The following is a 17242-nucleotide window of genomic DNA, read 5'->3' as shown; positions in this document are numbered from 1 at the left end:
AGAAGTGACAATTCACACTGCCTATCACAAATGCTATATCAATGAGCAATCAATCTCTTCCCTTGAAGTAATGGTTGAACCTTACATGTTAACTAAATTCCTCAAGAAAGATTTCTGGCAAATTATAACAAAAAGAATTGTCTTATTCTACTTCTTGAGACATATTTCGAAGAGTGTGGCATTGAAGTCAGGCAGACTCAAGATGATGCCCACACTTACTTACTGCTCTTTCAAAGGCAAAAGAAATTGAACAGGTTGTTATAGTGGGCGAGAGGACTAATGACAGATTTAGGACATGCTTTCAGCAACTTGTTCTTTTTAAAACCTGGAAGAGGGAATGCTTGTGATTTGTTTTTTTCCCCACTAAATCTTTTGAGTTTGACCCCAGCAATATTCTTTTCATCCATGCGTTTAGTGGGTGTGATACGACTTCGGCAATCTTTGGCCAAGGCAAAATTAAGTTGTACAAAATAGTCAAAAAAAAAAAAAAAAAAAAAAACCTCCTGAAATTAAGGAAGCTATTGAAGAATTTATGGACCCAATCTGTCATCATGATGCCTTCCTTAGCTGCAGCTGGAGAAAACATTTTGCAAATATTATACACAGGTGACGTAAAGTATTTGAACCTATCTTTGGATACTTTGCAATTTAATCTTTTTATAAAACTAGTATACAGGGTTAAGATAAATCTTGCAGGGCTACCTCTAACGTGCGGGGAGGGAGGGGGATGCTGGACGTTATCACTCATATCGGTTCTACCACCAAATTCAAAGTTGGTTGGGCAACATAATTGATCCAGAGAAATGGGGTTGGGAACGCAGGACGCAAGGTCTAAGACATGTTGACGCGAAAAGAGATTCAGTTACTCAGAATCTTTTGAAGATTGTACCTTGTACCTGCAAGAAAAAATGTACTGGAGTCTGTTCTTGTTACAAGGAAGGTTTAAAATGCTCCAGCACGTGCAAACACTGCAGTGGCACAAATTGTGAAAATGTTGCAGAAATTTCATCTTTGGATGAGACTGCTGAAGAAGATGATTTGTTCCAGGAGCTTTTGGAATTACCGCAACAAGGAGATGAACAATTAAAGGACCACAGCTTCTTTCTACCCCCTACAGATTCTGAACCGGGAGAACCTGGACCTTCAAAACGGCTACGAAGAAGATAAACAGTGTATTTTGTTGTCATTTCTCTATTTGCTTTAAGGTCGAATGAATCTCTGTGTAATTTAGATGTATGTATTAATCTTCTACAGTTGGATTTTCATTTTGTAAGGTAATTCTTTTGGGTTTTTCATGCCTCAAAAAGTCAGTTTCTGCAGAATTTTTTCAAAGTGTTTATTACGTATTACTATTGTACCTTTATTTATTCATTTTTATGTCTATTGTTTGCTTATTATCACCCTAATATTTATTCATTCACATTTATATTCGAATATTGCATTTTCGCTTGTAACAGAATAGATGGTACGAATTTTGTGCTTTAAATGAATGAGAAGATTATGTAATTCAATTACAAACTGCAATATAAATCATATGTTATTGGAGTCTGACTGAAGACTATCTCTGTCAGACTAGAAATATTAGTTCGAGAGCGGTGGGGGAGGGTTTATTATTATTATTGTATCAGAGCATAGGATGCATGACTGTGCTGATTGTTTGCTTATTAGCTGCCTAATATTCATTCCTTCACATTAATATTTAAAAATCGCATCTTTGTTTGCAATAATTAATCTAGAATGTACGAATTATATCCCTCAAATGAATGTATATATTGTGTAATTCAGTTAAAAACAACAATATATCATCTATTATTGGAGTCTGATGAAGACTACCTCTGTCAGATCAGAAAAGTTAGTTCGTGAGCAGTGGGGAAGGTTTTTTTTAAAAATTATTATTGCATCGTCGTATGTGCTTTAAATGAATGCGTATATATGTATTTCAGTTTCATAATACATCGTTTGTTTTTGGAGCCTAGTGGGAACTAATCAGAATTGCTACTGTGTCCAGCGGGGGGGAGGGGGGGGGGGCAAGAAACTCAAACTAATCTAATTGTCGATAAACTCTCTGAAATTAAAGTTTCTATTCAAGTTCTAATAATTATGACGCCTTGCTGTCAGTGTGAAAGCTTTTTTTTTTCGGAGTGGAGGAAAACTGCCTATTTTCAAAGAGCTATAGCAAGCTTGTTATTTGTGCTACAAAAAAGTTGTAAATACAAAAGTTGTAGGAAATTTTATGTTCTTTAAACTTTACATTTAAAACTTTTTTCTAAGTTGAACCATTTCGGAGATATTTTGGAAAAAACAAAAAAAGTCATAAATTTTTGTGGTTTTTCGGCCCCCAAAAGTTCTCCCGGGGTCTTTCGTGTTGGATAACTTGGTTTTTCCATGTCGGCATCAATATGTACAAATTAAAAAAATAAAATCTTTGACCCCATTTTTTGCAAGGTAAAATGTATCTATTGACTGGACTACGACTTTTCTCGTGACGTACGCATGTGCGTACGGCGTATGTATGCCACATAACTCAAGAACGGTATGTCTTAGAAAGTTGAAATTTATTACGTAGACTCCTAGTGGGGTCTAGTTGTGCAGCTCGCTCCTCTTTTGGTAGCATTCGGGTATTTTTAAAGGGGTCTTTTGCCCTTTTTGGAAGAAAATCATTGTTAACTTCGATGTAAACTTAAGTGGTGTTACAATTTGGCGGACACTTGGCGATATATCGCCAGTCTTTTCGCCGCCAAGTTTTGTCGCCAAATTTGGCGATTTTTTTAAAACCTCAATTTGGCCACTGGTGGTGATGTTTAGAGAGTAAACATTAAAATTGCCAGTAAGGGGAAAATAACATTAAATTGGAGTAAAAGGAAGTCATGTGGTGCACACATCAGCTCGTTTTTTGAAGTTTCACAGTTAGGATAAAACAGTCTTTGAAGCTTTAAAACTCTAAATTTTCTTTTTGTGATGTTTTTTTTTTTTTTTCATTTTTGTTTTTACAAAATATTGAAATCTTTAGGACACATTTGTCTACACGTGTAAAAATTTGTATAAGGTACCAGTATTAATGGGAGTGATTTCTGGAGTTGGACAGAAATTGTTGGAGAAACCTTTCAGGATTTGTGTTAATATACAGTCAGTAGAATTCAATGCGCATGTGTAAAGATCAGCATCGGGGCAGAGATGATAAACTCTTAGTAGCGATACGAAAACTAGCCTCTATGGTCGCGCGTTTTCTATATCACTTGCTTTACGACCTGTCTGTGAAACTCGCGCTGTGTGTTCAGACACCATTCAGGTACTCTGGGTTTTTTTCCTCTCTTGGTGCAAAAAAATGTCTTGCTTGCATTAAAATTTATTAATAAGTGTATATTGGTTGCGAAAATCATTAACTTGATAATTATTGAATAAATGAATGATTGTAAGCAAAAACTGTAATGAGAAAAAACAAGGGGTTTCTAGGACGTTTTTTTATTATACTGTTATGACGAAATTTCAAGTACTGTAGCCTGCTAATTTATTTTTGTACTTTCAATTTAAAACGTATCGAAAGAAATTCGTTCTTGATCATTTAATGTCACTGGATAATTTCAACCATCGAATAGTTAACAAGAAGTATAAGTCTACTTGCCATTAAAATTGAGTACCCGTTCAAAAAAGAGAGATGAAAGTTTAATTTTTGCAAATTTAAAACCTTTCAGTTTCTCTGCAAGCATTCTGAATGTGTTTATTATCATGTACCAACATGAATTGGCAACGACATGAATCCTGAGGAACAGTGTTGGATTATGAAAGGCAATATGCTTAATCCAGTAAGCACAACCCAATGTAACGCTCTAGAACCATTTTTTTACTTTCTTCTATATCTAATATATAGAAGAAAGTATTGGATTCGTGCAAATTTTAGAATTTCGAATTTTGACGGATTCGAACGTTTTGAGGTGTGCTGAGTCCATTTCGACTATTTTTGGAAAATGTCTGTCTGTCTGTGTGTGTGTATGTATGTGTGTGTGTGTCACGTCTGTGTGTGACCAGTTTTTTGTGGCCGCTCTACAGCAAAAACTATCGCATGAAATTGAACGAAATTTGGTACACATATGTGACCCCATGTGAACTTGTGCCCATTGGTTTTTGGTGCGAATTACTCCAAGGGGGGTGGAGCAATGGAACGTTTTTTGAGTTATGCGTGATTGCTATTCCTCAGGAAGTAACTGGCGGAATCAAACTAAATGTGGTCCATATGTTGCCCCTAACTGGAGCAGATGCTGATTCAATTTTGGTGTCAATAGCTCAAACGAGGGTTGAGTTATAGAACGTTTTTTGTCGTGAATTGTGACTGCTGTATCTCAAGAAATAACGAACGGAATCAAACAAAATTTTTTTGACAAGTAGCCCTTAGTGGGTATAAGAGCTGATTTTATTTTGGTGTCAACAGCTAAAAAGGGGGTAGCGCAATCGCCCGTTCTTTTTTTCCATTGTGAGTGTCCTATCTCAAGAAGTAATGCTACGTTCTGTTTGAAATTTGGAACATATGTGAATCCATACGTAAACAGGCTTTGGTTCAATTTTGACTCCAATCGCTCCAAGAGGTGTTGATTTTTTTTTTTTTTTTTTTTTTTTTTTTTGCGAATAAAAATAGTTTTATTAATGCAACAATAAGAAAGATAAACCGTAATAGATTGTCGTCTGCGTATTTCTCGTGATTTTAATTGTATGGAAATGATCGGAAATATTATCTCAATGAATTAAAATTTTTAAATGGTGCCATCTTATGTTTTTTAATAAATAAAAGATTTGTAATTAATTCAAGTAAGGCTTTAAAGTAACTTTCAATTTTCGCTCTTTGCTTTGCTTTTACAGTAATTCAGACATTGGGATGGTCGTCAAGTTTTTGCATGTGTCATTTTGTTTTTGTTAGGAATATTGCTTCCTCGTCAAGCATGGGGAGGGATCAGAAAAAGGAAAAATATAGAAGAAAGTTTCGTGATGGCCACAACATACTAGTTTAATTATGATATCTGCATGTAGGAAACTTTGTGGCAACACGTAGCGATGTCGAAGGGCTTCTTTGCTCTCAAGTCTGTGCACAATGCCTCCAACGGAATATTTTTAATTGTGCTTTGTATTTACAATGAAACAGTAATATATTTCAGAATTTGATCGTTTTAAGCGAAAAGGTTTAAGGCTGCTCTTCAGTGGGAAAGAAAAACGATCTCGCTTGAAAATGGGCTTTTTCTTTAAACGAAAGCAATGTTCATCAGTGAAGTGATTGACACTTCAACAACCAATAGAACGATCGGTGGCCGATGAAAGTGTGGATCATGTGACCTGTCACATTTTGCAGGGGGACAGACCGGACGCTCCCCTGCTGTGCAGAGTAGTCGAAGGAGGTAATAGCTGACGGCGAAATGAAACCGCAGCTTTTTACAGACCCTTCCAAGGAAATTCTAGTCCTTTCCCTCTTGAGTCTTGACTACATAGGTAAAAGAAAAATAATAGTACAGTAAAATTAGGCCAAAAAATGGCCAAACCCAAACATCCAAAAAAAAAAAAAAAAGTGAAACCTGTTGCAAATTACTTCTTACCCTTCCAGCAAGAAGGGGTAAAAAGTCCCAGCACTTAGCGCGTCGGGTTTTGGGGGGAAGGGGGGGGAGACGAAATAATCCTTTATTTAAATAAAAATAATTTCTATTACTTAAAAAAAAAATCTGAAACCTCGCAGAAGCCACTCCATAATAGTAAAACAATAAACTGTCACATAAAAAAATTCTAATTAACCGGGGTGTACAGGCGGGGGGGGGGAATGGGGGGTGTCCATGGAGCAGCTTTGTGTCATTGGAATTTTTAAGGCAGTTTTTTCAAGGGGCATTTCTTTCTTTATTGAGGACTTTTATTCTTGATGGGTACTCCGTCACACTTAAGGGGTGCGCCATCGCTTTGAGGGGGGGGGGGACCCTGAATTTACATTCCAAAATCACAGTGAGTGCACATTTGCAGTGAAGTTCACGAAAAAATTTCCCGGACTTAAACTTTTCCGAAGTACAAAATGCCTCACAATGATATGGTAATGTCAGAATGATAATTCTAAAAGATCTAAGCGAGCTCAGTAACCAAATTATTTGTGACTGGAGTTATTAAACTGTTTAGAGTGCTGGAAAAAAAAAATTCCTGTGCAGCATAAAAAAAGTCCAAATTGACCAAAGTTTCCCTACTTCTTCTTGATTAACTTACTTCAACTTTTCTACAATCTTTTGCCATCACCGTAAGGGTGGGACAAACCGGAATTGCCAACAGTGAGACGGGCAATGCTGCAATTCTGCACCCTCTAAGTCGGTGGGGGTTCTCATTTGCAAACACCAAGCTACCTCTCTTTTACGCAGCTGGTTATGTGAATTATGCTAAATATGTGGACATATACTTGCAACTCTATCTGAAACTTTTGAGTACATTATGCGATAAAAAAAATTTGATCACATCAAACATCAGCTATCCATCGATCTAACGCAGTGACAAATTCAGGTGGTCTAGAACCTGTAGTGATTCAACGATAGAACTAGTCTTGAGGAGAGCAATGAGCAACACATCAATAGAATGCTAAATATTTACACCTTTTTGTCTCTCAGTTTGGAAATCTCAATCCGTTTCTAAAGGACAGAAGTTTCTTCCCTCTCAAGTTGGTATGGGTATTGCTCGCTGATGATAAGGTGAGTTGCGATAAGACCTTTAACGTTCGGGTAGTAACATCAAATCATATTGAAGTCAAACAATTTTGTGGCATTTCTTTTTAAAGGAGGTAAGCAGTTATGTCTTTAGCTTCTGTTACGAGAGTAGTTACTATCTGTAAAGATGTGTAAGCCCAAACCATCTTTTACACCGAATGGTATGAACAGTAAAGATGGAATAACAAATTGCTAAAAACTTCTGGTACGAGTTATGCGCTGATCCTCCATCAGTATTCGATGAATCTGGTTTCAGAAGGAAAGAAATCCTGTATCGTTAAAGTACTATTATCTGAAGCAAAAGGTTCATCCAAAATCACAGAACGAACAGCTGGTGTCATATGTGAGGCAGTGAGAAGTAAAGGGATGTAAGTGGACATTTTCAAGTTTTGAATAAAACGCGTTTAAAGATAAGATCCTAGGTAGATTTTCATTGATTTTTTTTCTAAATCATGCTGTATAGAAGCAACTACCAGGTCTACTAGGACCATTTCTTGCCCCAAGATATAGGAGAGGTTCACCAATTGTACTGGTTATCTCCAAATTTTAATTTTGCCCTTTGCTTCTCACTGCCTCATATGTAATAGAAGGAAGATACCCGCTTGAACATATTTTTGGTAATGATATGTAAGTTTCAAGGAAATATGCCAGCAATGCAGCGTGTAGGTCACTTGTAAGTATGGGAAAGCTAGTGTCATTTTTGATGGGTGTAAAGAAAGCACCACAGAAATATAAATGAAGTCCTATTACAACAGCCAAGCCTTCTGCTCTAGAAGACTTTCTGCGTCTCAAATCTTGTGCTTGCTCTGAGGGGTTCATTGGATATAGTGTATGTTTGAAAAGTCTGAAAGTAGACTGAAGTGCTCAATTATATGCACAAACTGTGTTAGACATAGCTGCAACAATAACAATTTTGCTGAGGATCTAGATTCCAAAAAACATCTTGATAACGAAGACTTTTTGTTACAAGCTTAGGAGAAATCATCTGAAAGCAAAAAACAGTTCAGCGTTATTTTTCTGGCCATTTAATCAAATGTGCACCATCAGAGGGGGTGGGGGGGGAGGATAATATTTTAGTACATAATTTCGTTTTGGGACGTGAGCTACTGTTCTTATGGGGTGGATAGTCCTGATTTATGCATTTTAGATTTGCATGAAATAATACTTTTACTTGAAATAAAAGGTGGGGGGGGGGGGTGAGGATTTATTTTTTTTGGCAGAGGGGGGGGGATGTTGTAGCTTTGAGAGGAGGTGCACCATCGCTCTTGGAAAATGGACACACTTGATTTCTAACAATTTTCTTAGCATAAAACAATGTTTCCATATGAAATGTATGGAGGGGGTTCGGGGGTACTGCTTCGCTTTACGAGGATAGGGGGGCTCTGTAGCATTTGTGGGTTTTGTCATCCCTCTTGGAGGTCAAACATCTTTAATTTTATGCTTTTAAATTTAGTATAACATAATATTCTCACTTTAAATTTATTCTAAAAATTCTGAAAAAATACTCAAAACTGCAATTTTTAGATGCCCCCCATTCCAAAACCCGACGCACAATGGGGTGGGACTTTTTACCTGTTCTTATTGGGAGGGTAATAAACAATTTGCACCAGGTTTAGCTTTTTTTTTTGGATGTTTGGGTCCGACCCCTATTTTTACTGTACTATAACTCAGTGTAAAAGGCGCGGCATTTTGCAATCCCGCTTGTGATATTAATTTATTTGCATTCGCACTAAAATTAATTTTTGAAACGAAGATTTTTTTCCTCATTAATACGGTTCCTGATCTCATCTAGGAAAAATTAACGAATGAATGAATATTTGCAATAAATAAATTTATAAATTCGTTTTATTTTTAGAAAAATGTTCGTTATTGAAAATTGATAATATCAAAAAAGGAAGGAAAAAAAAGAAAGCCTGCATGACCACACCGAATTTTAACGAAATGAACTCCAAATACTAACCAAAAAATATTCTTTAAAAATGGATGATCCTACTTAATAAATTTGAAAAATTGAGTGCCGAATAAAAGTGGGGACTAACTAGTTATCGGTTGGCGAAATTCTTTCACTTCCTCTGCCTGTTTGCCACTCTCCCCAACCCCATCCGAGTTAGCAGAAAACATTCTTAAAAATGAAACTAGATCCTCTTTGCATAGTTAATACTTGATTGTACAATAAACATTAATGCCACTAATTAGTTACATTAACCTTTATTTGAACTGATAATATTTATATTTTAGTGCTAAATTAAATACTACTTTGTTGGTTAGTTACCTGTTTTACAAATGTAGTGGCGACTAGAAAAAAAAATGTGGCTACTATAAATACCTTTTCTCACCACTGGTGACCAGAAAATTCCCCTAATCTTTATCTTTGAATCCTTTTCTTTTTGAAAAAATATTTATTTATTTATCTAAGTACTATATGCAGATGAGAAGGCTACGATAGCATTTCTCAAGGGGTTGTTATGGTGAAAGTTCTTTCAAATTGAGCATAACAACGGCAAAGTCGCGAACGGCTACGGATAAGGATTTCCTGAATTTGAAAAATTAAAGATTTTTCTCTGATCTTTGTATGCAGGGGTGCTCACCCTGCTCCAAGCTCAAAGGCAAAAATCACTCCTTCCCCCACTCTCAATGTTTGTAAACTATCTTGCGTTGAAATTTTGCAATAAAACTAAAACTAGCACTTTTAGAGTCTCAGATTCCCAGTTACTAAATTCGGCAAAATACATGAGGTATTACATGCACTATATGACCAAAAGTATTGGGACACTTTCAAAAATTCACAATTTTACGGATTTCTCAAAAAATAAAAGACCAATTGCTCTCTGCTCTGTAATTTTTTTCTCATGAAAAGTATACTCCAGACGTCAAATCCAATAACAATTAAGTCTGCTATTCATTTAGGGGACCAGCAACAAATAATCTGTTCTTATCATGAATCACTCTATAACAATGGCAGGAAAGTGTTGCCAGTTTGCTAACAATTCCTTACCATTCGTCGCCTATCCTAGAATTATAGAAATTCGGCTCATTAGATTGCTGATAACTTTTTAAAATTTAAAGAAATTGCGGTGGAATTTTTTTCATGGATTGTAGGATGTATCTGAGCTTTGAATTATGAACGTTATAAATTGCTATCTTTCGTGTCTGCGCAGTGAAAAATTAATAGCTTTTACTGTTCATATTTCAACAAATTTTCAATATTTTAACTTCAAATTTTATTATTATGTTTCTCTAAAATGCTGTCAAATATTTTAAAAGTTTAGTAACGTTTGACGAAATACTCTGCGTAATATAAGGCGAAAACCTTCAAAAAAATTTTGCATTTTTGAAAGAAATGCTTATATTTCCATGGGTATAAGAGATACTTTCACAAAAATATAAAAATAAGTTTTTGATAGATTTTTAACTCATTTCTGAAAATTATAGCTTATTCCCAGCAATTTGCAATGAAAAATTATCAAAAAACTTTTTTACTCAATTTGTTGTCGGTCCCCTAAATGAATAGCAGACTTAATTTTTATTGGAAAATGACAACTAGAGTATACATTTTATGCAAAACAAATTATAGAGCAATTGGACTATTATTTCTCGAGAAATCCCTAAACATGTGAATTTTTGAAAGTGTCCCAATGCTTTTGGTCATATAGTGTATATAGTGCTTCTACTTCAACACATTGAGTTTTTATTAAAATTTTCTAATAAGACTTGTGAGTGTCTGATCCTCGTTAGTTGTCATAATAATTATTAAGGGTTGTACTTTTTCTCAGGAGGCACGAAAATATTACCTACATGTATATCTGCCTGAAAAAAAAAAAAAAAAAAAAAAAAAATCTCGAAATACTTAGATGAAAAAAAATCTCAACGCCTCGCTCTGCCAGATTTTAAAGTTTTTATCGCTCTGCCTCGTTTTCATGCATCTTGCATTTAATGAATCAATAATAAAAAATAAAAAAAAGGGCAAGAAACAGATTTGCAGGAAATACATAAAGTTGAAACAAAAATGAAAATGAACAGCTTACATTTAGGAAAGCAATTATAGGTACAAGTAAGGGTTCACAATTAAAAAAACAAACAAACAAGACAAACTTTTTCTTTTAAGTTCTGTGTTACGCACTTCTGTGCCGAAAAATTATCGTATCCTGTCTTCAGTCACAGAATAAAATGAATGTTCTAATCCAATGATTATCAAGTAATTTTCATTCGTATAGAACAAAACTCTTTTTTGAGATCCCACATTTTCTATTCTATTGACTCCTAGTAATATGTAAATACAGCGAGAGAAAGGATTTAGCTTCTTGTTTAGGAGTGGGAACCATTTCTTATATTTAATTAACATGATCTTTATCGTAAGCATACTATTTACTCAGAAATACTAACTATTTTCCCAAGCACTCTGTTTGGGGGCTATGCCTTTTAATTTTCTCGAAAATAAAAATTTTCAAAATGCACTTTTAGACGATCTCTGGTAGTATTTGGAAGTAAGTAAGAGGTCCTGTGATCTTCCACCAGCAAATTTTTGAACTTGAAACGCCAAAAACACAATTTCAGGTTCTTCAATTCCGTTAGGAAACGGGGAGTTCAGAAGCTTTCCCCGGAATTTTTCGAAATAGTCTAAAAACGCAGTCTTAGTGTGATGTTGGGGGGGAGGCAAAATTTTTAAAGTGTTATAAACATGATTGTAGGCCATCTTTAATAACGTTGGGGACATGCAGGTTTTTGAAATCCAAAAATGCAATTTTAGACGACTTTTTTTTATGGTCAAAGAAGGACTTTTCACAAACTCCCTTCCCGAAATTTTTTGAAATTAAAGCCATAAAAACGAAATTTAAGACGATCTTTAATGATGTTTTTTTAAGGGAGGGGGGGGGGGTGCTTATGTGACCTGAAAACCTTTATGCCTGTAATTAATTTTTTCTACATTGTATTAAAATGCTGATCTAGCTTCTGAGAATGAAAATAGAAAACAGTGAAAACTTGTAACCCCCATTCTATATTGTTCACATTTTAGTTAGCTTTGTCGGCAACATAAGGCTGAAAACGTCATTAAAACTAATACATACAATGCTTAGTAATTCTACCACGGTGTGTTTTTTACATTAACTGAATCATATTAAATTGCTAATATATTTTTCATGATTTTCTATGTATTTAATGAGTATGTTGGTCTACGGAATGTTTTCCGCAATTGAATTTTCCACCTCCCAAACCTTCTAAAGAAATTTGACGAGTCTGGCTCTTAAAGACACAAATAATTTTCAAAAATGTTTGTTGAGCTGTGGAAAGCACTTTATGTGTGTACCATTTGTAGTAACATAAAACACATGTAAAACGATGCAAAATACCCAGTATCTGGAATACGATTTAATCTATATATAAAAATATTTTTCTACTGGAAGAGAAAAAATGTCAACTTTTCGCATTCGACAGCATTGTAACAATGTTCATTATATTGTAAATAAACAATTTGACTCAGAAATATTCCTTTCAGATCTATTTCTTTTCAAACCACAAATTTGAAAAAAAGCAGATGTTGCGAATTTAACAGCTAATAGCACGCATCTACATGGATTCACTTTCAAAAGCACTTGATTCTTCACGAAAGCCTTAGGAAAAGAGGAAAGAAGAAAGGACGTCCAGTGGAGGTCATTGAGGGGAACTAATGAGAGGGTAATAAATCTTACACCCCATTAGCACTTACCCCTCAAAAAGGGGAGGTTTCTAATATAGGGCGGGGCAAATGCAAAAAGTGAACGTATTTTGAAATTTTTTTCAATAGTTAGAACATGATATTTGTTTAAAAAATGGTCGCATTATTTCAAACAAGATCTCAAAAGAGAGCTGGAAATATTTTGCGTGTCAGGGCGTTCTTAAAATTTCGATAGCACGAGTTGCAGATGTTTTACAGAGCGAAATGTCCAACAGTACCTCGTTTTCGAAGAAATTCATTTTTTCTCGAATTTTAAAAAATCAGAGAATGGACACATCAAAAAAGTAAGAACTAAAAGAAACAGACATGGTCTTGAAAAATACTCAGAAAAAAAACCGGATCCGAAAACTTCACAGGAATTTGTAAAACAAGCTCCAACTTTCTCCGTAGGTTAACATTAGATCCGAATCTTTCAGACTCTCAGTGAAGAGCACCCTTAAAGCATAAAAAATATCTATAAAACAATGCGCCTCTTGACTATATATTTCATTTCAAATCTCCCCTCCCCCCTGCCGTTAAAAAGAACAATGCGTGCAAAAAAAAAAAAAAAAAACTGCTCTATTTTAAGCTATTATTTGCGAAAATAATTTGTGTATTCAGTGTTTGGCAGAGAAATTCGGAGTCCCTCAAGATAATATGCAAAGAAGATTCTTTCTTTTTTTTTTTTTGATAATGATAAGTACTTCTTTAAGTTGACATTTTGTTGCTTTTTATTTATTTAAAAAGTACATTCACTCATTTTTTAAACTAGTTTTCGGCACAGGTTGAAAATCAAACGATTCTTTTTACATTTTTATATGACGTATTTTTTTTTTTTTTTTGATGAGCTTATTAACTTAAATTCTTTTTTTTTCTTTTAGAAAGCGATTGAAGATTTTTTTAAGGAAAAAAAAATTCATCAGCTGTTTTGTTTGAAAGGTGCTGTTCCTTTATTTGTTCGTTTAATTATTCTTTTCACATCTATTTCTTTAGATGAAGGAGACACATTTCATTTCCAGAAATCAGCTTAAAACATTCAAAAATAATGCTGGAAATAATTTGCGATTTTAGCTTATTTTTCAGACTATTGGCCACATACTAGAAAGTCGACATTGGTATACTGGAAAGAAGGTTCGCTTAGTTCTGGACGGAACTTCTTGTCGAATTATAGAAAAGTTTAATTCTTTATGTGAGAAACGTTAAAACAGAGTTAACGAGTGGTTTAAAACAAATTGAGGGGCGTTTTCGACTTAAATAATATAGGTAGTGTATGATAAATAAATATTTTTCGGCTTAAAAGTAAAGTAAGAAATAAAAACGTCAAAAGGCACAAATTGCAGATTTGCAGCAATCAGCAATTTGCTTTTTGACGTTGTTACTTCTTAATTTACAGGTAGTGTACGTTTATCAAAAATTATTTTACGTACACTTTTTCTCAACACGAAATTTAGACTTACACGCTTACTTATTAGGAAATAGATAAAATGCTGTGTATAATCCAGCCGAAGAGTTATTTTAAATTTTGTTTTTTCAAATAAAGAAATTTCTTTAACCTAAAATGTAAATAAATTAAATATAATTTTTTGGGAATACTTACAGCATTTCAGTCTTCATCTTCACTGATCCAGAATGCAAGTGCCGAATTTTGTTGCTATCTAAATCTCTGAAAAACGAAAAAAATACTTTTTAATGTATGCCTTATTATAATTTCTTCTGAAAAACGTGTACCTTTAAAGCAGATTTTTTCTCACAAAGCAATCACGAATTGCTTATTGTTTTCACTTAACCGTTAAATAACGTCCGCTTCCACATCCTTTGATTTTATTTTTCTATGCTTATATTGCAGGCGTCCATGTGCCTCGGAATCGAATAATTTATAAACGACCTTCTCGACTGTACACAATCCTTTTTATGAGAAAAAAGTATCCAGCGCATAACATCCAACCACTGCCATTCATTTGAATTTTTACCGTCGTGAAAAACAAAAAAATAAATAAATAAATAAAAAAATAAGATAATTAAATAAATATCGAAAACTTAAAAATTGGAAAGTAGTGTATTGAGATGGGAAAAAATGTCTGTCGGTCTGTCTGTCTGTCCCCCCCCCCCCTTAATAACTTTTGAATGAATAGTCCGATTTGAACAAACTTTTTTTTGTTCGAAAGATCTCGGCACGGACACCTCATTCCCACATTCACTTTTTGATTTAAACTATTTTTTGTTCAATTTTGAACAGTTCAAAAAATTTAACATTAGCGCCTACGGGGAAATTCAAGGCAATTCCGAACTTTGAGGTGAATTTGCTTCAAGCAAACTTTGTAGGAAAACGCTTTTGATGAAAAACTTGTATACAAAATATCTTTTTGATTTGAACAATTTTCCGTTCAATTTTGAACAGTTCAAATCCCTTAATATTAGCGCCTTCGGGGAACTGAAAGTCAATGTAGATTCCGTACTTGAAGGCGGATTTATCTGAAGCAAATTTTGTTGGAAATAGCTCTTTACGCCAAACTCCAGACTCTGATTCTAAGAATTTAGGGGCACCTGACTCCGACTCCGACTCCTGTGCCCGACAAATAATCGGACTCTGACTCCCCGACTTCGACTCTGACTTCGAAGCTTTGGCAAAAATTTATACACGGAGGACAAATGACTGACTCCGATTTTGGATATTCGACTCCGACTCCTTTATCGTAAAATGAGATTGACTCCGACTCCGCAGCTACGGTTTAAACTGTGAAATAATTATTGTTAATATGACTTGTTTTTATTTTCACGCTAAAGTTTGAATTTAGGTATTCAGTTTTTGGCGAATAAACTCGAAGTCATTTATGTTTCTACATAAAGATATGCGCAGACGATTATTTTTCTTTTTTGACTGTGAAAATTATTTCTTTAAAATTACATTTTATTGTTTTTGTTTATTTTGATAAATGCATTAATTCATTTAAAAATTATTTTTGGCCCCAGGGGAAAAAGAAACGATTTTTTTTTTTTGATATGATGGATTTGTTTTAATGAGCTTATTTATTTTAATTATTATTTTTTCGTTTTGAAAGCTATTAAAAAAATTTTTAATGGAAAGAGTTTATTAGCTGCTTTGTTTAAAAGGTGCTGCTATTTTATTTGCCCCTTTATTTATTTTTTTTATGCATCTAATTTTTTTAGATGAGTGAGGAATATTTTATTCCTAGAAATCAGTTTAAAATATTAAAAAAATATATTTGAAACAATTTGCGATTTTTAGCTATTTTTGAGAATATTGATCAGGTACTAGAAAGTATTATGGATATACGGGAAAGTAGGCACGTTGAGTTCTAGACGGAACTTCTTGTTATTCTTAAATTCCTTTTCCAGTCATAATAGGAAGATTACGCTTCCAATGTTAAACTAATTACTCTTGGTAAGGCAACCCCGTGTATCGCGCATTGTGAGAATAATATACTTGTTAATTATGAAAATGAGAGAGCAGAACATGTGTGTGTGAGTGTGTGAATTAAAGTTTTCCTGATATGAAGTTGTTGAAACATTTGAGAAAATCTAGCTTGATAAGCAAAACAAGAAACCAAAATTGTACACGGATATTCCTTCACGCCACGCAGACTGTTATCACTATTACAACGACCAATGCCAATTGCTCCGGCAACCAAAAAGTGTATTGACCAAAAATGCGAAAATTCACAGAAATCAAACTGGTATGAAAATGCTTTTAAGCATTTAGGCGAAACACTCCCTCCCTCACCTCTCGCCTTACAAAAACAAACTGTTTCGCCCAACTTTTTTTTCTTCTTTTAGCTTAATCTTTCCAGTGGCACTTTGGAAAACATGTCACCATGATGATGATGTCGTGTCTATGATAATAAGCATTTATATGGCTCCGAAGCTGTCGTAGACCGTTTTTGCAACTTCGACAGCCTTATCTGTACAGAGTAGGTTCACTGGGTCTTCTAAGCCAAAGTAAAAAAGTTTGGCCTGGATTGCTGGATAGCTGAAGATGTGTTGACGAGACAGTGGGATGTCATCTGGGCAATGAGGACAAAAGTTGGTGTAATTACGCTGTCCGTCCGCAGAAATCCTCATCGCCTTTAAGTGATTTGTCCTAAGTCTGGTTATAGTAGTTTATATGGCTCGGTCACACTTCAAATCCGGAATGGAGTTTCTTTTCGCTTGTTGACCGATTAGTGTTCGACCAGTAATAGCGTTGGGGTCAACGAGGGTTAGGGAGTTGGATGGCTGAGGAGAATTACGGGATGCCTTTGCGAGATCATCGGCCTTCTCGTTACCAAAAGTTACCTATGACCTCGTTACCTATGAATTGCACATGTCAGCATACCGCAGCGATGTGAGGGGACAACGGGATGAGCTACCTGAAAACAGGAATGTTCCGCTCAAAGCTGGATGAACAGTCATTGGTCACCTGAAGCATTGCGAACTATTGATAGACTCAGTACTGAAGTACTGCCAACCACTGATCTGGATTACAGACCTATATTGCATTCGGCGAAAGTGGCAGTGGAAGCAAACATAGCATCGGTCCGACTACGGATGGGGAGATCCTGGGTTCGAATCCCGACTCGGGCATGGATGTACTTCTTATCCTGTCCTTTTTCCGTTCTTTGTGTGAATGTGCCGTTGTGATGCAAATAGTTGTCCACCTTATAGACATCTGTGTACTGTAGATGATGTACGTCACACAAAATTATGGTAGTGTTAGAAAAATGAAGCAGCGCACCCGAAATTTCCAGGCTGGCTGGCACAAGCAACAACAAAAAGCTGGCAATACCGCTGTGTCTGCACGGTGCACTAACAGAACGCCAATGCAATGCGTAATTCAAGAAAG

The 17242-nt window shown here is 35.0% G+C and overlaps 1 protein-coding gene across 1 annotated transcript in view; it reads right to left on the bottom strand.

The window, feature by feature from the left end:
• The window catches only part of LOC129226966 (uncharacterized), a 70353-nt gene extending 53525 nt beyond the window's left edge, over window positions 1-16828 (bottom strand). Inside the window, exons 1-2 of the mRNA XM_054861595.1 lie at window positions 16770-16828; window positions 14000-14065 (exon numbers count right to left, since the gene is read on the bottom strand). Coding sequence (XP_054717570.1) covers window positions 14000-14065; window positions 16770-16828 — 125 coding nt within the window. The remainder of the gene's footprint in view (window positions 1-13999; window positions 14066-16769) is intronic.
• Window positions 16829-17242: the final 414 nt, after the last annotated feature.

The sequence above is a fragment of the Uloborus diversus genome, chromosome 7 (assembly GCF_026930045.1).
Source record: "Uloborus diversus isolate 005 chromosome 7, Udiv.v.3.1, whole genome shotgun sequence".
Lineage (NCBI taxonomy): Eukaryota > Metazoa > Arthropoda > Arachnida > Araneae > Uloboridae > Uloborus > Uloborus diversus.
The sequence above is the reverse complement of the archived record's forward strand: the minus strand, read 5'-3'. Positions and strand labels throughout refer to the sequence as shown.